This window comes from Loxodonta africana, chromosome 15 (genome assembly GCF_030014295.1).
Source record: "Loxodonta africana isolate mLoxAfr1 chromosome 15, mLoxAfr1.hap2, whole genome shotgun sequence".
In the NCBI taxonomy this organism is placed as follows: domain Eukaryota; kingdom Metazoa; phylum Chordata; class Mammalia; order Proboscidea; family Elephantidae; genus Loxodonta; species Loxodonta africana.
The window spans coordinates 7,113,806-7,139,427 of NC_087356.1; the positions used below are offsets into that span (position 1 = coordinate 7,113,806).

The window sequence follows — 25,622 nt, forward strand, 5'->3', positions numbered from 1 at the left end:
CAGCCCAGTGCCGTCTGTATGTACCCAGAAACCCTGGTGGCGTAGTGGTTAAGTGCTACGGCTGTGAACCAAAGAGTCGGCAGTTCGAATGCACCAGGCGCTCCTTGGAAACTCTATGGGGCAGCTCTACTCTGTCCTGTAGGGTCGCTATGAGTTGGAATTGACTCGATGGCACTGGGTTTGGTTTGGGTTTTTGTTTACATGTGTATCAATAGACCCTGGTGGGGATTTTGGGGTAGATTAGTCGTACTTCATATGTACCACTCAACACTTAGAGTAGGCTTCAGGGAAAAAACAACAAATCCATACTGCCTACCGAAAATTCAGACACACTCAATGATTCAGCATGCTTTCATTAATGAAAACACATGTTATCAACAAAAAACTCAGCATAGAAAATAATTGGGTCACCAAAAGGTTAAACCCAGTGCTGCATGAGAATAATAGTGGGGGAGATGATGTTGAACCTCTAACTTCTCAGAGTCCCCTGCTCCAATGGTTCTCAGCCCTGGCTGAACACTAGAGTCATCTGGGGAGTTTTAAAAATCCCGGTCCCCTCTGGCACCCTGGACCAATTATATCAGCGCTCCTAGGGTGGGACCTAGGCATCAGTAGTTATTAAGCTTCCCATGTGATTTCAATGTGCTACGAAGGTTGAAAACCACTGTCCTATTCCATTTCTTGGCGCCTGGTGGCGCAGTGGTTAAGTGTTTGGCTGTTAACCACAAGGTTGGCAGTTCAAATCCACCAGCTGTTTCTTGGAAACCCTACGGGAAAGTTCTTCTGTGTCTTATAGGGTCACTAAGAGTTGGAATTGACTTGATGGCAATGGGTTTGGCTTTTGGGGCTTTATTCCGTTTCTTATCCTCTTCACTGCCCCATTCTTTATAAACTACTCAGAGACCACTTGTTTCTCCCTTTAAAACCTGCCCCCCAAACCTGTCATTTATCCAACGGTCTTTACCTCGGTTTGGGCATCTGACCCACGAGTAGCATAAAGGATAATAATATAGCTTCTCAGGCCCTGCCTCAGACCTGCTAAATAGGTTCTCTGGGGAATTGCATTAAAGTCTGGGAATCTCTATTAAACTCCGTTCAGGTGATTCTGGTGCATACGTTGGTTAAGGACTGCTGTTATATATTAAGCAAAAATAATTTCCTAAACACAAGGAGGCAAATAATTCTGGCCCTAGATTGTGAGTCAGAAGAGCCTAGCTTAACACCTGGATATTATCCCACTGTGAAACCTTACACACGTCACTTCACATTTCTGGACATCAGTTTCATCTATTAGATGGAAGAGTTAGATGAGAGAGAAGCGTGGCCCTTTGCCATTTTTAAGGACCCTTGGAAAATATTCATGGCCCAGACATTTTTCATGAAATATCAAGAGGAAGTTTAAGAATACCTGGATGTGACTGGAGGTTGCAAACTCGAGCGTATTCAGGCCCATACAGTCAAGTCAAATCTGTGTTGCTGCCCAATAGGGAGTGGTAGGGCCTGTGGCTAATGGAAAGAGCTTTTCCTTCTGAGAAAATTTTATTCCATTGAAAATAACACCAACACTCCTGGCTGAATAAAGCATATTCACAGGTTGGATTGGTCTGTGATCCCTTCAGATTTCAGTTCCTGGACTAGCTTTAAATTTTTTTTGACAATATGATCTCATAACCACTAAGCTAAAGCAGTTGTCTTAGTATATCTAGTGCTGCTGTAACAGGAATACCACAAGTGGGTGGGTTTAACAAACAAAAGTTTATTCTTTCACAGTTTAGGAGGCTAGAAGTCTGAATTCAAGGCACCAGCTCTAGCGGAAGTCTTTTCCTCTGTCGGCTCTGGGGGAAGGTCCTTGTCATCAGTCTTCCCCTGGTCTAGGAGTTTCTCAGCACAGGGATCCCAGGTGCTAAGGACACACTCTGTTCCTTGCTTTGCTTTCTTGGTGGTATGAGATCCCCTTGCCTTTCTGTTCACTTGTATCTTCTATATCGCAAAAGAAATTGACTTAAAATACAACCTAATCCTATAGATTGAGTCCTGCCTCACTTACATAACTGCCTTTAATCCTGCCTCATTAACATCATAAACCTTTGCCATGAAGTCCATTATGACTCATAGTGACTCTATAGGAGAGAGTAAAACTGCCCTGTAGAGTTTCTAAGGAGCCCCTGGTGGATTTGAACCGCCAACCTTTTGGTTAGCAGCCGTAGCACTTAACCTCTATGCCACCATATCATAGAGGTTAGAATTTACTGTCACGTCAGGTCACAAAATTGTGGACAACCACACAATACTGAGAATCATGACCTAGCCAAGTTGACACATATTTTTTGGGGACACAATTCAATCTATGACAGGGATGAGGGACAAATCCTGGCCCCGCAGCTTCTATTTGTGTGACCTTGGATAAGTTATTTGGAGCCCCTGCGTGGTACAAATGGTTAAGTGCTTGGCTATTAACTGAAAGGTTGGCAGTTCAAATACGCTCAGAGGCACCTTGGGAAAAAGGCCTGGCAATTTGCTTCTGAACCATCACATTTGCTGAAAACCCTGTGGAGCATAGCTCTAATCTGACACATATGAGGTTACCATGAGTTGGAATCAACTCAGTGGCAACTGGTTTGTTTTTTGGTTTTGGCCAAGTTATTTAACTTCTGAACACCTTGATTTCTTCATCTATAAAATGAAAATAGTACTATATAATTCATAAAATGCTAGGAAAATTAAAAGAAATAATGGATGTCAAGACTTTTCCCAGTGCCTGGCACATGATGGGTGTTCACCTATGTTAGCTGTCATCATCATCATCATTAACACCATCATTATAAGATTATAAGTTTCAGACTCTAGCTCAAGAGGGCCGGGGTGATCAGGGCCCAGTGATTAATAACTCTGCTCTCACACCATGTAGACATCTTCCTACTTTGCTTAATGATAAAAACCCATTGACATTGAGTTGGACTTACAGCGATTATATAGGACAGAGTAGAACTGCCCCATAGGTTTTCCAAGGAGCAACTGGTAGATTTCAAGTGCCGACCTTTTGGATAGTAGCCATAGCTCTTAAACACTGTGCCACCAGGGCTCCTTTGTTTAAGAATGAGCCAGTTGTAAAGATCAATGCTTCTCAAAATCACCTGGGCATCTTGATTACTCTCAGATTCTGATTCAGCATGTCTGAGGTGGGGCCTGAGATTCTGCATTTATCACAAGAGATGCCTGTGCTGCTGGTCCTTGGACCACACTTCGAGTGGCAAGGCTCTTGGAAATTCTAGAAGGGATCACCTTATTTCAGAGCACAGAAAAAGTTAATGTAAAGCTGTGGGTGGATTCTAAATTTTAAAAAAATGACTAAGGTAGGCAGAATTTTAAGATGACCCCCACTGGCCCATGTTTTTATATAATCCCCTCCTCTTGAGTGAGGAGCACCTGTGAATATGTTGGAGCATTGCTCTGGTGATTAGGTTATCTTATCTGGCAAAGATGAAGGAATTTGGCAGATATAACTAAGGTCCCCAGTCAGTTGACTTCAAGTTAATCAAAAGAGAGGTTATCCTGGCTGGGTCTGACATATTCAGGCAAGCACTTTAAAAGTGTTGATAAAGAATATTGAATATACGATGAACTGCCAGAAGAATGAACAAATCTGTCTTGGAGGAAGTACAGCCACAATTGCTCCTTGGAGGTGTAGATGGCGAGACTTCGTCTCACGTACTTTGGATGTGTTATCAGGAGGGACCAGTCCCTGGAGAAGGACATCATGCATGGTAAAATAGCAGATCAGTAGAAAAGAGGGAGACCCTCAACGAGACGGATTGACACAGTGGCTACAACAATGGGCTCAAGTGTAGCAAAGATTGTGAGGATGGTTTAGGACCAGGCAGCATTCTGTTCTGTTGAATGGACTCAACAGCACCTAGTAAGAACAACTTTAAAAGAGGCTCAGAGTTAACAAGCCAGACAGGTTGAAAGCAGCATCAGGTCCTGTCTTCTTGGCCTTGAAGGAACAAACTACTGTGTCCTGGAGAGGCCCATGTGGCAGCAAACAGAGGGTGGCCTTTAGGAGCCAAGGCCAGCCTCTGGATGACAGCCAGCAAGAAAGAGGGACCCTGAGTTCCAAGAAGGAATATAGCCCAGCCAAAATCTTGTGCGATGCTGAGTAGGGCCCAAACATCTGACCTTCAAATCTGTGAGCTAATGAATGAGTATTGTTTCAAGTCTCTAAGTTTGTGGTAATTTGTTATACAGCAATAGAAAGCTAATACAATTTCTTGATCCTTCTGCATTGCTGTGGGTACCAGTCCAAGTTATACTACAGAAATAACTTTAAAAAAAGATCTTGGTACCTTAACACAGCACGAGTTCATTTCTCATTCATGCTACATAATCCCCATTGCTCAGTTTGGTCAGACTGGGATGACTCATCATAGTCATTCAAGGAACCAGGTCAGCTTCAAAACAGAATTTACAGATATCATCTACTGGATTCTCATTGTTTTGATATGAGAACTGAGGGTTTGAGGAATTATTATTATTTAACAAAAAGAGAAAGAGACATAGCAGGAACACTCAAGTGGGTCAGTAGATGTGTCTTGACCATCCTATGATGCTGAGGTATACCATCAAGGGTTCTGGCGTCACCATGGTGGGAGAAGAGAGGGCTGGAGAATACAGCAACGGCAATTAAGTCTTTGGCCTGGAAGCGACATATGCTCTTGGTGCTCACTGTTCATTGGCTGTACCTTGTCATATGACCATCCCTAACCTTAAGGGTGCAGAGAAGTGAAACCCTGTGCATACTCCAAAGTAGAAAAGATATTGGTATATCTACCACATTCTGTTCATTGGTCATGTCAGTTGGAGTTGTGGGGAAAAGAAGGTAAGATTTTTAGATGGCCAAGCTTCACGGAGCTGTTCTCATCACAGGGAATAAACTGGGGTCGGCAGTTTGAATCCACCAGGCGCTCCTTGGGAACTCTATCGGGCAGTTCTACTCTGTCCTATAGGGTCGCTATGAGTCAGAATCGACTGGACAGTGGGTGGTTTTGAGTAGCATCTGCAAACTGGCAGTGGGTGGTTTTGAGTAGCATCTGCAAACCAAGAGAAGTCAGAGGGGGTGAATATGCAAATGGAAAAACATTTACCTACAGCCCCGGACTACAGCAAAAGGTTTCCTGGAGGGACTTTCTGAATCTGTGGAAACCCCGATAAGTCTGGGGTTGTTTTTAGGCTAAAGGCTGAGCTTTCTTGTGGTGAGGGATTTCCCAACATGTTAATATAGACAACAATCTCTTAGGTTAGAATGAGTTTTCACTCATTTTTTCAGGTTGACTTTTATCTGCTCTCATGAATACTGGGCTCAGTCAGTAAAGCTGCTGTTCTCTGTGACCCCAGAGAAGGACTCATTCTAGGTGGGCACAATTTCCAGAGAGCAGAAGACAATCTTTCAAAGCATAAAAAGAAAATCCCATCTGTTTTTACATTTTGACATTTTGGAAGGAAATATTTCTAAACTCTATGTACGTGGTGAAAATTTATACTCACTACCTATAGGGTTGCTATGAGTTGGAATTGACTCAACGGCAGTGGGTTTGGTTTTTGTTTTTACAAACCTATGCCAAAAAATGTATTTTTAGTAACTTCTCTAATAAGAATCTTGTTTGTCTCCTAAGGTCCCATCTCAATAGGAAAGGTAAATTAAATTACCAGTACACATTATCTCCATTTGGTGGGCTTCAATCTTCTTCTTTTGGGTTTACTCAGGCTCTTTAGGGTAGGTGCTCAGTCTTTCAGAGTTTCTCACAGAGCCTCTTCTAGCCAGAAAGGTATCTGAGACTAATAGGAAGATGATGTAGCACAGGGAATTGTGGGGAGGGTAACTAATTTACACTTGCTGACCTGGGGGTCTTCACTGGCTTCCATGGAGATATCTTGGACCGGTCTGGTCCCTGGATGTTCTGCTGAATCTGCTACTGAGGTTTGTGGCTGGGAAAACCCACGATCTTATCCTTCAGCTGAGTCAGAGTCAGAGCTACCAATGACTGGGCCCCGCTCTGCCTCTCTGGCTGCACAGGTCTTCTGAGTCTTGGCCATGGCCTCGTTTTTCTCTTGGCTTAGACTGTTTACCCGTGGATGTGATAGTCAAAATATTTAACTACCAGTAGGGCATAAGTACCAGCCAATCAGAAAACATGTGGCCACACTTGTTGCTGGACTATGGGGAAGTCTGGGGGATTTTAGGGGAGCACTGAGGCACCTGAGGTAGCTGACTGGAGTGCTCAGGGGCTTACCCACCAGTAAGGAAGTATTTTCATGGTTCGCCACACTGCTGTTTGCTGACTGACCACCCTGTAGCCTGGGCTGTAGGTCCCCTTGCCCTTCTTCACGGCAGCTCCAAGGCAGCCCAGATCTCAACCTTCCCCTATTCCCCACTGGAAATACAGGGGACTGTCTGGATCTTTTCCCTCTCTGCTAAGAACTGAGGCAAGAAAGGACATGATTAAAGTAATTGATGTCACTAAATTGTACACCTGGCAAATGTGTTATACATGTTTTTACAACAGTAAAAACAAAACAAAACAAAAAACTGAGGCACATAGGGAACTAACCCTAGAATCCCTTCTACCTAAGCATGCCACATCTTTATTCCCATTCTTCTGTAGCTTCCCCATCTTGGTAACCACTCTTTGCAAGGTGGGACTCCTCTAGAAACCCAATTTGGAAGCAGAGCAACAGTTTTGAATCCAGAATAAGTGGCAGGAGTATCTACCTGCTTCCTCTTTCAACTTCCCTCCTTTCATCCAGGAACCCAAAGGGCCTTTTTCTTCTACTTCCCCTTCCAACCAAGAAGGAACTTCCTCTACATCATATCCACTTCCCTCCTTTCTGTGGGGCCTTTGTTCTTCCCCTTTCCTGGGGCTATAGTGGCAGAAGCATCACAGTCCAAGAAGGGAAACATACTGCAAATCAATGAAAATATGATCCTAATTGCATATATTGCCCTATGCTAGAAAAAGAGGATTCTGAACAAAATTTAAACCTCTCTTTATGACTCTTTTTTATGACTCTGGGAAATCACTAGGAACATCAACTATTTTGTGCTTTAACATCATTGTACCCTTAAGAGAGCACAGTGGGATGGAGGGAACCATTTATGTGCACCCTTAAAGGCCCAGATGGCTGCACTCTTTGCTCCTTACATCGGTTTTAGTGGTTTTGCTGTCTCTTCCTTTGTAATCGGGTGTTACGAATTGAATTGTGTTCCCCCAAAATATGTGTTGTAAATCCTAACCTCTATGTCTGTGGTTGTAATCCCCATTGCCAATGGGTGGTCTTTGTTATGTTAATGAGGAAGGATTAGTGTAGGGTGTATCTTGAATCAATCTCTTTTGAGATATAAAAACAGATTAAGCAAGAGAAGCAGAGATGGGGGAAGAGAGGTGCCAAGCCACATGAAGACTGCCCAGGAACAGAAACTTAAAAGAGACAAGGACCTTCCTCTGAGCTGACAGAGAGAAAGCCTTCCCCTGGAGCTGGCACCGTGAATTCAGACTTTAACCTCCTAAACTGTGAGAAAATAAATTTCCATTAAAGCTATCCACTTGTGGTATTTCTGTTACAGCAGCACTAGATAACATTGGGCAATCAGTTGACACTTCTTTCTGTATATTTTCTTCCAGAGTCCTCTCCTTCTTTCTAATTTGCTACCTCTAACCTTCCTTAGATTGAGAATTCTGGTCATCTGGTGCTACGTAACAAGCTTCCCCAAAACTTAGTGACTTAAAACAACAACCATTTTACTATAACTCACAAATTTTATAGGTCAGGAATTTGAGAAGGGCTCAGCTAGGCTTTTTTTCCACTCCATGTGGTTTGTTATAGTTCTAACAGTGGTACTTAGCTGTTGGCACTTATGTGACTGATGCCATTGAGGGGATTCCTGGAAGGCTAGTCATAGCTGGGACTGTCAACCAGAGCACCTACGCATGGCCTTCTTAGCAAGGTGGTCTTGGGGTAGTCTGACTGTTTACAGCCTGGCTGGCTTTCCTCAGAGCAGGTATCCCAAGAAAATCAGGTGGAAGCTGCATGACTTTTTCTGACTTAGCCTCAGACATCACACAGCATCACTCCTGCTGCATTCTATTGGTTACACGAGAGTCACAAGTCCAGCCCAGATTCAAGGGAGGTGAATTGGACTCCACCTTCTGATGTCAAAGTGGTATAGTTATATTGCAGAAGACCATGTGGGATGGAGGATATTGTCCTGGCTATCTTTGAAAAATACAACCTGCCACTCTGAGAAGCAAATAGTCACGTTCCTGCTCGTAAAGAGAAAAGTGGTCCTCAACAAGGGCTTGAGAGCTTCTTCTGTGAGTAAAATACATATGCTTTTGTGCCAGGATCCTATGGCTATTTTTCAGCTCTTTAGATTTTTCTTGCCGTTTCTTCTGTCTGAATTATGTTTTAGGTGGACAAGTTTTCTGGATGATTGATTATTCAAATATTTGAGGCACTTGCTATACTCAGGTTAGAAGAGAAATTTGGAGAGTGAAAGCATCACTTGGTTTAAAGGGTATGCATCTGCTCACAACCAATCCCTGTCTCACGCCAATACAGAGCATCCGGTTGCTAATTCACACGACTCGGTGAATGTCCCCGTAGAGCAGAACTCCAATACCCAGGAGAATGCAGGAGTTCTGAGTTTTGGCTCTGCCACTTGCTAGCTATGGGACCTTAAGCAAATGAGCTGACCCAGTTCAGTTCAGTGGTTGTCTGATTAAGCCCCCTGGCTTGGTGCTTTAGAATTTGAAACAGCGTCCCGGGCTGAAGCCTAAACTCAAATCCAGATTGACTTAGAATCCTGGGGTTTTACACTTGGGAGGGATTTCGTTGCTCTCACCAGCCTAACCCTTGCTTTTTAGAGATGAAGAAACTGTGACCAGACTGATTCAATGGCTTGCCTAACATCACATAACTAATTAATGGTAGAGTGAAGACTGGAACCTGGTTTCAACCTCCAGTTCCAAGTGCTCAAACACTCTACCACTAAGGTGTTAGTCTGAATGAAGACATTTGAAATCTTAGAACACGTGTATGTGTATTTATGATTGTGTGTTTATATGTAAACATATTTCCATAATATGGATTTATGCACAAGGGTTTATTGATAGCGTTATGTAAAGTCGCACATACGGTGACTGTTGTTTGCTAAGTTACTGACGATGCTACTAGAAAGTTCTCAGGCTGTGGGATGGACCTTAAGCAAGAATTAGGCAGAATGCAAAGAGAGTGGAAGATTTGACTTCTCATCTAGGTTCTGCCCACTCTATGATCTTGAGCAAGTTACTTACCTCTCTGAGTTTCTGGTTCTGCTTCTGTAAAATGCTGACAAGAGCCATCCTTCTTGACTGCTTTCTCTTTACCAGCACAGTTCTAAGCTTTTTACATATCGTATGTCATCTAATCCCCCTTTGATGGCAGTCAGGTTACGCCCATTTTAGCTCCAGATGAGAGAACTGAGCCTCAGAGAGGTACGCTGACCTGCCCTGACCACTCAGCTGGCAAGGAAGAGAGGCGGGATTCACATTCAGCCTGTCAGGCTTTTTTCTCTTCTTCTCTGTACAGACTTCCCTAGCTCACAAGACTTTTGGAAGGTCCTGACAGACTTCTTCTGAGCTGCCCCAGAGGGTGGAATCTGACCAATGGGTGGAGGTTCGAGGGAGGCAAATGTGGACTCAAATGACAGGGAAGTTTCTGATCATGGGAACTTTCCAAGACTGGAGGTGTCCACTGAGGGAAGTGCTAAGCTTGGCCATCTATGGGGAATTCTGGATTTGGGGTGTACGAGTGGGTACCTGAACTTAATGGCTTCTGAAACCCCCCAGCTCCAGTTTTTAAATTTTTTTTTATTGTGCTTTAGATGAAGGTTTACAGAGAGGATTAGTTTCTGATTAAAAAATTAATAGCGATATTGTTTTGTGACATTGGTTGCCAACCCTACGACGTGTCAACACTCTCCCCTTCTCGACTTTGGGTTCCCCATTTCCATTCATCCAGCTTTCCTGTTCCCTCCTGCCTTCTCCTCCTTGTCCTGTCTTGTATACGTGGTTGATCTAGTTCCAGGTTTTGATGCTTCTACAGAGCAAAGAAAGAGTACCAAGACTGAGGATTGTGTAGGCTTGTGTTTACATCCTACTTTATCATCTCATTAGCTCTATGGCCTTGGGCAAGTTACTTAATGTATTTAAGTCTATCTCTATTGCTTCATGTTTATAATGGGGATGATGTGCTCTACCAGCTTCACGAGTTTTGTCCTCTGAGTGGTACAGACCAGGGGATCCGTCTTACACAAGTATCAGGCTGGGAGTGTTTGAAGCCTGGTTGATTCACACTGTTAGTACTTAGGGCCTCGTGGCTAGTTTCCTCATCAGTCACTTTGAAGGAGGATGTTGACTATTCTGGGGCTAGGAGAGTAGTCTTGTGGGGTGTCAGCCTGTGGGAGAACCTGTTGCCTGGTGTAGGAGGAAGGGGAAGGGAGCCTCTCTCAGCTGATGGCCCAGCCTCCTGGGGCCTCTCAATGACTCAGCCTTACTGGGAGTGGAAATTGTGAATCGAGTATTTGAATGAATGGGAAGATGCGTTGCTTTATTGAAGTGCCTCTGAGTCAGTGGTTCTTAGAGCAGAAGTTGATCAAGTTCAAATATTTGATGGGGAAAGAGTGGATTTAGTGAAAATGCTGTTTTGTTGGCAAAAAGCGGTATGTGAAGAGAGTGTGTAGCCCTTGGTGGAATCATGTTTTAGCCTCTCTAGGTTTGCCCCTCTGAGAGTCAGCCCAACATGACCCAAAGCCACGGCTTTCCAGTGAACAGTTCCATTTTCCTGGCCCCACCAGGGAGCGGGGAACATGGTTTAAATGACATAAAACAAACAAACAAAACAAAAAACTCAAAAAATCATTACCATGGAGTCAACGCCAACTCATGGCAATCCCATGTGTTACAGAGCACAGCTGAGCGACGTAGGGTTTCCTGGCTGTGATCTTCACGGAAGCAGATCACCGGGCCTTTCGTCAATGGTACTGACCGGTGGGTTCAACGCATCAACCTTTAGGTTAGCAGGAGAGCACAGGCCATGTGCGCCGCTCAGGAACCTTGTAAAGGACACTTTGGGGCTGTAATTCTAACGTGGCCAAGCAGACCAGAAGCCATCCTACTGTGCTGCTTGGAGACTGAATTTTCTTAATTCTGGAAAAAAGAAAATCAGTTTTTTTCTTTTCTGTAGAACAAAAATAATCTGTGGACAACCATCAATGGTTCTGCTTTGAGCCAGAACATTTTTTTCCACAAAAGCCGCCTCAAATGTGGTCATGTATCTGCACCTTGAGGGTCTTCTCTACTCCCTAAACTCTTAGAAACCTGTGCTTTCCAGAGGCTTAGTTCAAAAATACTTTTTATATTACTTCAGCTTTGACTTAAAAAATTTCCAACATTAATTTTGATATAAATGTTTACTTTTCCATGAATTTGAGAAGGGTTTTATACCATGTTCCTGAAGGAGTATGCTTGGACTTTTAGAAATTTATTTTCCAAACTGGGAATGAGTAAATTCTATGTTTATGGCACGATAGCTATTTGACTTTATTAATATTCAAAAACTGCCAGCTTGTTTTTATTTTCTGGAGGCATGTGCCACACGACTCAGAGAGATTGGACAGTTGCCTAGAAACTCCTTGGAATGAAGCGAGGATGGACATAAAGAAAAGTTGATCTTTTGGGTAAATTAAGTCTGCTGTTCATTGTTAGGTGCGGTCCAGTTGGTTCCGACTCACAGAGACTATACACACACACACACACACACACACACTCATGAATCTGTCTGTCTATATATGTGCATGGAGTGCTGGTAGTGTAGTGGTTAAGAGTTTGGCTGCAAACCCAAAGGTCAGCAGTTTGAATCTACCAGCCACTCCTTGGGAACCCTATGGAGCAGTTCTGCTCTCTCCTGTAGGGTCGCTATGAGTCAGAATCTACTCGATGGCACTGCATTTGGTTTGCTTTTGTATGTATATATGCAGTTATTGTTGTTAGGTGCTCTCAGGTCATTTCCAATTCATAGCGACCTTATGTACAAGAGAACGAAACACTGCCCGGTCCTACACCATCCTCACACTCATTGCTATGTTTGAACCCATTGTTGCAGCTCTGTGTCGTTCCATCTCATCCAGGGTCTTCCTCTTTTTCACTGACCCTCTACCAAGCGTGATATCCTTCTCCAGGGACTGGTCCCTCCTGATTGCATGTCCAGTATACCTGAGATGAAGCCTTGCCACCCTTGCTTCTAAGGAGCATGCTGGCTGGACTACTTCCAAGACGGATTCGTTTGTTCTTCTGGCAGTTCATGGTATATTCAATATTCTTTGCCAATACCATAACTCAAAGACACCAATTTTTCTTCAGTCTTGGTTATTCATTGTCCAACTTCAACATGTACATGAGGTGATTGAAAATACCATGGCTTGGGCCAGGCACACTTTAGTCTGCAAAGTGACATCTTTGCTTTTTGACACTTGAAAGAGGTCTTTTGCAGCAGATTTGCCTAATGCAATACATTATTTGATTTCCTGACTGCTACTTCCATGAGTGTTGATTGTGGATCCAAGTAAAACAAAATCCTTGACAACTTCCATATTTCCTTCATTCATCATGATGCTGCTCATTGGTCCAGTTGTGAGGATTTTCATTTTCTTTATGGTGAGGTGTAATCCATGCTGAAGGCTGTGGTCTTTGATATTCAACAGTAAGTTTTTGAAGTCCTCTTTGCTTTTAGTAAGCAAGGTTGTTATTGAGTCTTCTTCCGCTCCTGATGCCCTGTTCTTCTTCATACAGTCCAGCTGCTTAGATTATTTGCTCAGCATATAGGCTGAATAAGTATCATAGAAGGATGCAACCCTGATACAAACCTTTCGTGACCTTACACCACGCAGTATTCCCTTGTTCTGTTTGAATCACTGCTTCTTGATCTATGTACAGGTCTCACATGAGCATATCTAAGTGTTCTGGAATTCCCGTTCTTCCCAGTGTCATCCATAATTTGTTATGGTCCACACAGTTGAATGCCTTTGCATAGCAAATAAAGCACAGGTAAGCATCTTTCTGATATTCTCTGCTTTCTGCCAAGGTCCATCTGACGTCAGCAATGATATTCTTCTTCCCACATCTTCCTCTGAATCTGGCTTGAATTTCTGGAAAGGGGCGGGGAGAGAGAGAGAGAGAATTAAAGTTAGAATAAGGTAAATTCCGGAAAAGGTGAATCATTTGTTGGTGAACTAGGTAAGAGATACGCTGACGTTCATGGTATTATTCTTTCAACTTTTCAAAATTAAATTCAAAGGTCAAGTAAATGCCTATATACTCTCCAAAAACCCCGGCTGCTGTCGGGTTGACTCCAACTCCTGGCAACTCGGCATTTGTCAGAGTGGAACCGTGCTCTGTGGGGTTTTCAGTGGCTGATTTTTCAGAAGCAGGTCGCCAGACCTTTCTTCCGAGGAGCCCCTGGCTGGACTGGAACCTCTAACCCTTCAGTTAGCAGCCTAGTAAATTAACTATTTGCACCACACGGATATTTAGTCCACATATATTTCCCACGAGCAGAAGCCTGAGGCAAGAGGCTGGCACCTGGGGGTCAAAGGCAAGTGATGATGACCTGCGACCTTGTGAGTGCTGCCCGGGGCTGCTGTGTGCCCTGCCCACGGGTCAGGCCCTTCCCCCACTGTATTCTTTCTTGCTTTCCTCAACTCTTCACATATACCCCCTCCCCCTCATCTGCTTGTGTCTGGCCCTGCGTTTCATACTGTCTCTCTGTTTCCTTATATTGAAACCAGAAAATCTAAACCCATTTCTGTCAAGCCAATTCCAACTCACAGTGACCCCATAGTGTCGTAATCTTTACGAAAACAGATTGCCACATCTTTCTCCTGCGGAGTGACTGGTGGGTTCGAACTGTCGACGTTTTGGTTAGCGGCCGAGCGCTGTGAGTCAGGTAATGTGTGTTATAGGACCAAAATAAACAAACAAAAAAATCAAACACCTCTAACTCAAATACTTGGAAGAAGCTGCTCTTGAAATGTTATTCTCCCGGTAAGCAGGTCAATTCAGCAGAAATTTTAAGTTGTCTGTGTCTTAAAAATGCATTTCAAGAAACTAAGGCAGGAGAATAGTGATTTCCTACAAACCTCTGTAAAACATTCTTTCTTCCCTAGGCCGGCCAAAGACTTTCTCCTTCCCACAACATGGCAACTTTGGTTCCAACCTGTTTCTGAGGTTTTGATTATAAAAAACTATCACTACTATGTGTTCTTGGTTAAAGTGTCTGAAGCCGCTTCCTGGAAAGGTCACAATAAAACAGTTATTTTGTCAAAGTCCACAGAGTGGAAATCAGGACAATTCCTTTTGGCTGGGGAGGTGGGAGGCTAGGGAGTAGGGGTTTATTTGAGGAGGAAAACATTATAGGATCCTGTCTATTGGAACAGAGTCCTTGCTGAGTTGATCTCTCACTTCTCATACTGATCAGCCGTGTGATTTTTAGAAGAAATTTAACTTCAGACTTACTTTCGCCTGTATGTAACAGGAAGGGTTTGGACTGGATTTCTCTAAGATTCTGCCCAACTTTGTAGCTCTGTGACGTTTCAGGTAGCAGCTGCACCTCAGTGAATACAGTCTGACTTTCTGGTACTCAAGTAATTTTAAACATGGTTTGCAAACCTTTGTATCGCCTGAGGCTAATGTCAGTCACGACATATTTCACACAGCTTGAACCTGAAAGAACATCAGGCTGTGGGGAGTCTTTTCATCTGAGGGGAGGCCGCACAGCTCATCCTGCCTTTGAGTCGAAGTGACTTTTTAGAGTCAGTCAACAGAAAAGGTATGTTTGAATCCAGTTGAGCAACAGGATGAGGGCTGGTGAGACCCTAGCACCTGCCAGAACTGGCAGGGCTCCTATCCCAGGTCCTCTTCATAGATTCTGGAAAGGCAATGTATTGGGATTAGGTTTGGCTGTGAATAACAAGCTTAAGCATGTAAAAGAAGGAAGTCCAAGGTGGAGGGGCAGCTTCACAAAGCCATCAAGGACTCAGGGTCCTTCCCTCTTGTTGCCCCACCACTTTTAGCAAGATGGTCCATGATGTGCTATAATCGAACCATGATATCCACACTGAACCAGCAGCAAGGAAAACTACAAGAGAAAAGGCTTCTCTTAGACCTTTTTTTTTTTTTTTAGACCTAGGGAGGACCATATATTTCCACTTACATTTCGTAGGTCAAAATGTTGTCACATGGTCACTCTTAGTTGCAAAGGAGGATGGGGAATGTAGTCATTATTTGGGGTGGCCATATGCCCAGTTAAAAGCCAGGGGTTGTATTATTGGAGAAGCAGGGAGGATAGGTATTGGGGGAGGAAACTAGCAACCACAGTATACTTTAGAAGAGCAAGGGTTTTGAATTGGTGGTTCTTGGCTTAAATTCCATCTCCTGCTCACTAGCTGTAAGACCTTGGCCAAGCCATTTAACCTCTGTGACATTCTCTATCACGTCATCTGTAAAATGAGCATAATATTTCATGAGAATGAAATGAATGCATAAATATTCAGTATTTAGCACAGTAGCTATTCCCCTCATACCAGGTCCTACATCAGCATCCTTGACTTCATTGATTTATTTGGCCATGTGGTATTGGTCGTAAATGGTACATTTAACTCCTACTTCTTTCATGTCCTTACTAGAGAACTAGTAAATCTGGCTGGGACCAGTACAGTTGGCTCATGATCATCTAATGCCTGTCCAAAGAGTTTGATAGTTTATGTGGTGCCAACCACGTGGCCTGACAAACCCAAGGGTGAGGTTAGAGGTGAAGTTACAGGAAATATTTGCACTTCAGAAATGTGTGAAGGATAAAGACCGTGTAGAAGTATGAACAGCTTAGGGGAAAAGCTCATCCAAACAAACAAAATCCCATGGCGATCGAGTTGATTCTGATTCATAGTGCACCCAGCCAAGAGAAAAAGCTCAGGTTCTTCACTTTCTCTTCCATGGCACCTTGTCACCAGAAGGGGGAGCTCAGACCAAAATGCTGACCCTACAGGTTCTGATGGTTTCTGACTGGCAAGGGAGGATTTCTAGAGTCAGTTCCTCAGTTTGCCAATCCTGCTCTGGCCAGTAAGAACTACCCAGGGTTCCTGCAAACCATTCAGAAGGACGTCTGTTCCAGGAGAAGAGAACAACTCAAACTCCTTCAAGAAAAGTGAAGATGATGTTTGGATTCACTCAGCAGTCCCAACTCTCTGAAAGACTTCCAATCATAAATATTTCCTGGGTAATTTCTGGGAGCGGGCAGTAGGTAGTCACTGAGGAGGACCGTGGACAAGATTGGGCCTCAGATCTCAAGACTCTCACCAACGATGGGGGAGCCACACAAGAAACAGGATTGCATGATGGCTCCTACTTTGCAGTTCTTCCCACCAGAGGTGGGGTGTATTTTCCTACCCCATCGATGGCAGGTTTGGCTACCTGACAAGTTTTGTCCAAAGGAAGATGGGCAGATGAGAGTGCGTTAGTTCTGAGTGAGGCCTTGTGTGTTTTTGCTCATACCAGTTATGCTTCTACCATCACATGAGAAGATCATATTCCCAGAATCTCACTGGTCCAAGGAGGATGAGAGACATGAGGAGCTGACTTGGATACCGCCTGAAGCTTGAAGCCAAGTCTATCCCAGCCTAGGCTAGATTTGCCAACCTCTGTCTGACCCAGAGACTTGGGAGCAAAAATAAATGATTGTTGTTTTATGCCTCTCAGTTTTGGGGTGGTTTGTTAGCCAGCATTGTTGTGGCAATGGTTAGCTGATCAACAGGAAATTGTGATTTAGTGTGAGAGGGATTACAGGGAGACTCAGAAGGCTTCTACTCCAGGCTCGGGGTAGGGAGGAATGCTTCATGACCTTGTATAAATCATTCATTTTTGAACCTTGTTTTGCTTTTGTCCCTGGGATGCTTGAAACCTGGGAGTTAGCAGCATATAGAATCTCCCAGGGTGTGTCAGAATTGTATAATAAGAGCTAATCCATAGAGATTAGAGGAAAGGGTTTCTGATGAATAAAATATGAGGATGTTTTGATTTCTGGTCACTCATTCTTTCATTTGCCAAGTTAGAGTTGGGGACATAACTGAACAAAACAGACTAGGATTCTTATGCACGTGGAGCTTACATTGTAGAGAAAGGAGATGTGGTTGATGACGAATGACGTGGAGAACATTAGAGCAGTAAAGGAGAATACGAGTTCCAGGGTGGGCAGGTGGTCAAGGAAGACCTCACTTTGAGCAAAGACTGAAGGAGGAGAGGGAATGAGCAGCAGCCTCACCTAAGAGCATCCTAGCAGAGGGAGCAGGAGTGCCAAGGCCACTCCCAGAGAGAAACATAGGAAATGAATCCCCCATACCAAGAGTCTGTAAGAGCTCCAGGGATTTGACTCTCGGATATTTAGTGAATATACCATAGATGCGCAAATCTAAAAAATTTGAGTTTTCTTGTAAATAGCAACAATAACAAACAAAAAAACTAGGCAAGAAGTTTTCTATCATCAGGTGAAGCTTCCATACCCTGCCCCTAGGGTGGCCTTCAAGGGTTCTCTCTTTGGGAGCCTTTGGTTCCTGGTGACCCCTCTGTCTCTTCTTCTAGGCTACTGGGTGCTGGACCTCAGCTTCCTACCGTCTGTGTCCTCCAGAAGTTGTCTGGAACAATGTTCATCTTGTGCATGGTGATCATGGCCACTTCTGCCTTCGCTCTTCGGCCTGAGGAACACACAGGTAAGAAGCCAAGCTGTCAGGTGGGAGATGGCTTGTCTGTGGTTTCTCTGTGGAAGACAATTATTTATCTAGCTCTCAAAAAATCAAGGCTCAAGTAGTCATGCCTGACCAACGAACAAAGCTTCTCTTTGCCCACCCTCCTCAGCACTGTACCAGCCGTGGGGGTGGTCACCCCTGACAGAGGAGTAAGCTAGAGGAAGGGGTGCTCTTGGGGGAGCCCTTAAAATGTGTCTTTGGATTTTAACCCTATGTCCCATCACAACCAACCTCTTCTTAAGTCTGAGCTCAGACCTGCTTTTTTTTTTTTTTAATAACTTTTATTAAACTTCAAGTGAACGTTTACAAATCCAATCAGTCTGTCACATATAAGTTTACATACATCTCACTCCCTACTCCCACTTACTCTCCCCCTCTTGAGTCAGCCCTTTCAGTCTCTCCTTTCTTGACAATTTTGCCTGCTTCCCTCTCTCTCTATCCTCCCATCCCCCCTCCAGACAAGAGTTGCCAACACAATCTCAAGTGTCCACCTGATATAATTAGCTCACTCTTCATCAGCGTCTCTCTCCCACCCGCTGACCAGTCCCTTTCATGTCTGATGAGTTGTCTTCGGGGATGGTTCCTGTCCTGTGTCAACAGAAGGTCTGGGGAGCATGGCCGCCAGGATTCCTCTAGTCTCAGTCAGACCATTAAGTTTGGTCTTTTTATGAGAATTTGGGGTCTGCATCCCACTGATCTCCTGCTCCCTCAGGGGTCCTCTGCTGTGCTCCCTGTCAGGGCAGTCATCGATTGTGGCCGGGCACCAACTAGTTCTTCTGGTCTCATCAGACCTGCTTTTAATGACAAGGGGTCAAAAATTGAAAAATGGCCAAATTTTTAAATCATTTTTTCTTCACGTGAGCCCGAGTTTACTTTCTCCACTAAATGTAAATTGGAGCTGATAGCAGCCCTAAGCCTGTTATTTGGAAATTTTAAGTCACATGTAATGGGGTTAATGAACCCTCAGGGTGCAGGTTCTCACCGTGCCTGATGTCCCCCTGACAGAATGAGCCCGGTCTGGAGGTCCAGAGAGCTTTTGTGATTTGGAACCAAAAGCCTGACTGAGGTCTCTCTTGTTTTTCAGTGGCTGCAAGAAATTGCCAATTTCGTGGCAAGCATTTCAAAAAGTACTTCCGGGTGGAAGGGGAGCCTGTGGTCCTGAGGTGCCCCCAGGCGCGGTCTTGGTTGCAGACCTCTGCCAGCCCCAACCTCAACATGATGTGGCATAAAAACGACTCTGGTAGGATGGTCCCAGGAGAAGAGACACGCATGGGGGTCCAGGACGGGGCTCTGTGGATTTTGCCAGCCTTGCAGAGGGATTCGGGCACCTACATCTGCACTGTCAGGTAAGCCCCTCTGAGATGAGGGTGGGGGTGGGCTCCTTGCATAATGGACTCTTTCTCAGTCTTCCAGAGATGGCCTCAATGTCAAACTCCAGTGTACAGGTGAGAATCCAAATTGTGTCCACCTCACTGCCCCTGAAATACCTGCCATCTGAGGACCTTCTCCCAGATGTTGTCACAGTTTCCCCCTCCCTTCATTTAAGTTTTTGCTCAAGTGTCCCCTGTTTGGAAAGGACTTCCCTAGCCACTTTATCTAAAATAGCACTGTCATGGATTGAATTGTGTTCCCCTAAAATACCTGTCATCTTGGCTAGGCCATGATTTCCAGTATTGTGTGATTGTCCACCATTTCGTCTTCTTTGTGATTTCCCTGTGTAGTAAATCCTACCTCTATAATGTAAATGAGGCAGGATTAGAGGCAGTTATGTTAATGAGGCAGGACTCATTAGGTTGTATTTTAAATCAATCTCTTTTGAGATATAAAAGAGAATGAAGCAGAGAGGCAGGGGGACCTCACACCACCAAGAAAGCAGCACCAGGAGCAGAGCACATCCTTTGGACCCAGGGTCCCTGCACTGAGAAGTTCCTCCACCAGGAGAAGAATTGATGACAAGGACCTTCCCCCAGAGCCTATACAGACAGAAAGCCTTCCCCTGGAGCTGATGCCCCGAATTTGGACTTCTAGCCTACTAGACTGTGAGAGAATAAATTTCTATTTGTGAAAGCCATCCATTTGTGGTATTTCTGTTATAGCAGCACTAGATGACTAAGATAAGAACTCATGTCACTCTGTAACAAAATGCCACAAAGTGGTTAGCTTTAAACGACAGAATGTATTGTCTCACAGTTCAGGAGCCTGGGAGTCCAAATTCAGGGAGTTGGCAGGACCATGCTCTTTCTACCTGCTCTGGGGAAAGGTCCTTCTTTGTTTCTTCCAGTTTCTGGTAGCCCCAGGTGTTTCTTGTTCCTTGCTTTGTAGGCGCATCTTTGCTTGGCTGCTCTCCTCTGTCTGTCTGTATCTATTGTCTTTTATAAGGACACCACTCAGATGGGATCAGGACCCATCCTACTCTGGTATATAACCTCGTGTAAACTTAGCTGATTTTTTTTTTTCCAATAAAAGCAAAATGTCATTTTAAATACATAAAACAAAACCAATCTTAACTTCTTCAATACCCTATTTCAAAACAAGGTCATGTACACAGGTATGGGGATAGGACTTCAATATATCTTTCTGGGAATACAATTCAATTCATAGACTCTGCTTTTAATTTTCTACGTAGCATGCGTGTGCACACGTGCTCATGTATTTAACACTTGTCAACCTCATTAGAATGTAAACTCCATGAGGCAAGGAACGTTGACTATTTTGTTCACTGCTGAATCCAAATGATAGAGACGCAAGAAATAAATGAATAGAATTTTAGACTTGGATGAGACTTTAGGAATGAATTAGTCCAACTGTGTACTGGACGGATGAAGGAACCAAGCTCCAGAGAAGTTAAATCACTTATAAATTTCCCCCAGGTGGTAGGGCTGGAACCGAAACTAGAACTCATATCTTCTGACATTTGGTCCTGCTGCTTCTTGAATGAGAGAGACCTAGGCCTAGTGTCGGCCATCTTAAAACCTCCCTGTAGAGTTCCTGGGTGCTTCCGCTGCTAACTGAAAGCTTGGTGGTTTAAGTCCGCCCAAAGGCACCTTGGAAGAAAGGCCAACAAAGCAGCCACTGAAAATTTCTATGGAGCACAGCTATACTCTGACACACGTGGGGTCCCCAAGGGTCAAAACCGACTCAGTGATAACTGGTTTTTGTTTTTGTTTTTTGTCTCAGTCCTGAAAGGATTGGGGCAGACCTTTGCCCTGATTGTGAAATGGCATTCCTGGCCTGCTCCCTGTTAGTGTGGCACTGTCCTCTCCAAGTGTCTTTTTGTTCCTTCCACCAGCCAGCTTTACAGTCCCTCCATATTTCATTAACTTATTCGATTCAAGGGGAAACTATGCCCAGGAATATTCACATTTAAAAAGAGAACCAAAGAAAGTGACGTTCTTATCACAAGGGAATTACTGGCTAATGGCAGAATTTCAGACAACATCACCCCAGTCCCAGGTAGGGGTGTGTGTGCATGATTTTGAGAATCTTTTCAAATCACACACACCTTGGCACACGCCCTTTCTACCATCCTAGTTGCCTAGACCCCACAATGAACAACTTAGGGACAGGTCCAATCCTGTCAATGAACCCTCCCTAGGAAGCAGGCAAGCAATCTCCTGCAGAGCAGCGTGATGTCTGATTTTACAATGGTGAGAAATGCATGGTTTTTCTTTCCTTCCCAATGTAGAAATTTGAATTTTCTCCAAGGAACACTGCGAGGAAAACTTAATAGTGTAGTATGAAAAAAAAAAAAAAAAAAGAAAGAAATTCGGATCAGAAAGACATGGGTTGCAGTCTTAGCCCTCCCCCTTTCTGTCGGGTGGGACCTTGGCCTCATTGCTTGATCTTTATGTGCCTCAGTTGTCCGCCCTGTAAAGAGGCTTGTTGGGAGCATTACATGAAATCACAGCCTGTCTGTGAAGCATCTGGCAAAGGCAGCATCACACAGGTGGTCAATACATCCCTGAGAACGCCCTCTGCTTCCCAAAAGGCAGTACTTATAGGCCAATGAAGGGATAAATATGCAAAAGTCAGGGAGACCTGAGTTGAGTAATGTTGGTCTTAAAGTTCATTTTTATAATCAATTAAAAAAATTATACCTAATATCCCTATTTTTTATTCTTGTAGAAAAAAGAGGTATGAGATTGAGGAGGGAGTGAAAATCCCAGTGTGTTCCAAGCTTTCTAGCCTGTGGGGGCGTCTGCCTGGATGACCTTTCTCCTTCTTCCCCTCTAAGCTTGGGGATCTGGGAGACGGCGAATCACCAGAAGTTACCACAATGCTCTCTGGTGTTTACAGTTGTTGGCCCTACGTCATTTACCCACATGCCCTTTCTGCAGTCAGGGTAGACAAGGTTATATACTGCTGTAAGAAACAAGCCCTAAATCTCAGTGCCTTTAAAGGACAAAGGCTTTTCCTCACTCATACTAATGTCCACGATGGGTTGACAGGCACTCAGGGACCCAGGCTGAAGGAACGGTCATGATCTCAAATGTCATTACTCACCACACCAGAAGGAAATGAGATCTGGATGGTTTCTCTTGGCCACTAAAGCTTTAGTATAGAAGTGACACTCGTACAACTCATTGAGTACAAAGAGTCACATAACTGCGCCCATGCACAGCGGGGCCAGGACATGTAATCCCACTGTGCACTCAGAAAGGGGAACAACTGGAAACACTGGGTGAGCAGCACTGATGACAACCATACTTTGTCATGGGCTGCCACACTGCACGGGACTGTGGCTCGCCATCACATACCCTGCTGCCCATCCTTATTCTGAGTTATTTTCATGGAATGTCTTGCCCAAAAGGATTTACTAGATCAGTTATGTGAACAGGCTTGTATATCTCGATATGTGTAATCAGTTGGGTTTCCAGTGAAAGTTCCTGTTTCACAGGTTTTCCCAGAGTCCTACTTGGCTTCCAACCTCATGTCAACCTCCTACTAGCTATACAACCTTAAGCAATTACTTAACTTCTGCACACCGTGTTTTCCTCACTGAAAATGACAGAGCAATAATTCCTACCTCAATGTGTAGAAGAATCCAGGAAATAACATCTAGAGAGCACTCAGCACAGGGCCTGGCACGCACGTGTGTGCTCTGGGCCAGCTGCTGGGATTGCTATTTTTCAGGTGTGCGTTGTTCTTAGACTCATCTTTGCATTTCTTCACCTGGCCGTGAGATTGTGCATTTTTCAAGGTGATAGTTAACTTGATGCATTTCTTTGCGCATAAAATGTATGTTCTTCTTCTTCTTCTTTTTTTTTTAAACCTAGGTATGGAATCTGGTGCAGGAATTGATGGGCCTTGTATATTTGAATGAATTATTTTTACTTTGGGGTAGTAAGCTCTTTCTTTTTCATTTCTTTCCCTACATTTTATTGCCTCTTTGGATATAAATTGTATTACATTTTGCAATTTTTTTCCCTCCTGTATTTGATACACATCTTCCTTGAGCCAGGATCTTAGCCATGATAATTATATTTTAATGTTTTTCTTCCTTAAAATGTTTTTTATTATTATCTTTCTTCTTTCCCTTCCTTTCCTTTGTTTTCCAGGCTTGTTCTGATTCTGCCCTTTTTTCCAGTTTGGGGGTCTTTATAGAATTATGATATTGAGATTATGGTTAGCCCTACCAACAAAAATAAAGAGACCGACAACAATCTTGCCAAGCTCATTTCCCCTGTTACAGAACTTACACTAAGTCTTCAGCACGTTTCTGCAGTTAGGCTTCAGCTGATGAAGGATTCTCAGGAGCTGTAAAGGGAATTTTCTTTATATTGGAATAGTGGCTCTCAGGAAACAGTCTCTCCGCTTGGATATGCTTCCCTGGGTCAGGCGATGGACACATGTGAGACCCTTCAGAGAGGACTGGAGGGGTTTCTTAGTGGCCCTAGATGGTGTTGAAATCAGGCTGGCGGGAAGTCCCTTGGGAAGAATGCAGGGTACATCACTGTTTCTACACAGCAGTGATAATGTTGGTTCTTCTGTCCTCCAGGAATCCAAATGGAGCAGAGACAGAAGACTCGTAATGCCAATCAACACAATGTAGAACGTAGAGTTTAATGGGTTTGGGGGAATTATTCTGAATTTCCTTTTTTATTTTGTCATACTATTTATTACCTTTTTTTTTTTTTTTAAATCAGAAATGCCTCTTATTGTGATGAAATGTCCATTGAGCTCAGGGTGTTTGAAAAAACAGAAGCTTCTCTGCCCTTCACCTCATACCCGCAAATTGTAACCCTGTCAACGTCGGGATTGTTAGCTTGCCCTGAGCTGAGTGAGTTCACCCACAACAAAACGGGCTGGAGTATTCAATGGTACAAGGTACATCTTTATAAACTGCCATTTTGTTAAAATGTGTTTTGCTAGCCATGTTGTCGTTAGGTGCTGTTGAGCCGGTTCCGACTCATAGCGACCCTATGCACAACAGGATGAAACACTGCCGGGTCCTGTGCCATTCTCACAATTGTTGTTATGCTTGAGCTCATTTGTTGCAGCCACTGTGTCAATCCGTCTCATCTCTTTGAGAGTCTTCCTCTCTTTCACTGACCCTCTCCTAGCCATAAAAAAAAGCCATAGGAAAGTATAAAATACCTATTTCTGAAGAGAACACACTTCCTTTTGTATTCCTGGCTGTTAAAATGCACTAAATTAAAAAAGAGCCCTGACTGGTATATTCCATTAGCCCTTGTGTGGCTTGGGTTAGAATTTTGATTTGAGCGGACAGAATATAAAACGGATCCACGATAAATAATGGCTGAAAGAAATAGGTTTTTACTCTTCCTTTTGTCTATAAAAATTTAACAAAAAACTGTTAGTTCACCTAACAACTTTATACACATAAGGGAGTCCCCAGGTGGCGCAAACATTGAAGCGCTCGACCACTAGCCTTAAGGTTGGCTGGTCAAACCTACCCAGAGTCACCTCGGAAGCAGCCTGGTGATCAGCTTCTGGAAGGTCGCAGCATTGAAAACCCTACGGAGCAGTCTACTCTGCACACATGGGTGGCCATGGGCTGGAATCGACTCGAAATTTAGAGAACTAAATTTTTCTCTGTCTATGTTGACTCCTAAAATTAAAATGATTTAAAAATAATTACTGCAGTGTTACCTCTTCTGAAGAGAGCGATGATTTGACATCCAAATCACCATGACTACATAATAGTACTCTTCCCTGGCTGGTTCCTAAGCCCTACTTAAAGGATATATATATATATATATTTCAGAGCAGAGCCCTGCTGGTGCAGGCTGCTAACCGAAAGGTTGGCAGTTCAAATCTACCAGCTGCTCCTTGGAAACCCTATGAGGCAGTTCTACTCTGTCCTATGGGATTGTGCTATGAGTCAGAATCGATGGCAACGGGTTTGGTTTTTGCTGTTGTTATTTTAATTTTTAAAGCGCATGCTAATTAACTTTTGGTTTAAAAGAGTAAATATAAACACAATTTAGTCCTTTGCCTAGCCGAATAAATACTATGGAGTTTTTTAGGGGCTTCTGAGAGTAGTCAGCAAACTATACAGCCCATGGGCCGCATCGAACCTGCCACTGGTTCTTGTACTATCCTTAAGCTAAATGGCTAAACAATGTTAAAAGAAGAATAATATTTTATGACATGTAAAAATTATGTAAAATTCAAATTTCAATATCCGTCAATAAAGCTTGATTGAAATATGACCATGTTCATTCATTTACATATCACCCTTGGATGCTTTCACACAATACAGTTTAGTAGTTGT

At 43.7% G+C, this 25,622-nt stretch overlaps 1 protein-coding gene and 1 long non-coding RNA gene across 4 annotated transcripts in view; one reads left to right on the plus strand and one right to left on the minus strand.

The window, feature by feature from the left end:
• The window catches only part of IL1R2 (interleukin 1 receptor type 2), a 52,392-nt gene that overhangs the window by 1,850 nt on the left and 24,920 nt on the right, over positions 1-25,622 (plus strand). The window contains exons 2-5 of one of the 3 annotated variants that reach the window (XM_023552601.2): positions 14,804-14,916; positions 17,721-17,848; positions 18,969-19,230; positions 24,031-24,211. In XM_023552601.2, coding sequence (XP_023408369.1) covers positions 17,782-17,848; positions 18,969-19,230; positions 24,031-24,211 — 510 coding nt within the window. In that variant the 5' untranslated portion in view covers positions 14,804-14,916; positions 17,721-17,781. Of the gene's footprint in view, positions 1-7,943; positions 8,367-14,803; positions 14,917-17,720; positions 17,849-18,968; positions 19,231-24,030; positions 24,212-25,622 lie in introns of those variants that run through there. The other 2 variants (XM_010593566.3, XM_023552600.2) reach the window with 2 other exon arrangements.
• On the minus strand, positions 212-14,710 carry LOC135227767 (uncharacterized). The gene is made up of 2 exons (XR_010317899.1): positions 5,704-14,710; positions 212-5,087 (listed from the first exon to the last, which is right to left on the minus strand). It is a non-coding gene; the product is annotated as an uncharacterized LOC135227767 (long non-coding RNA).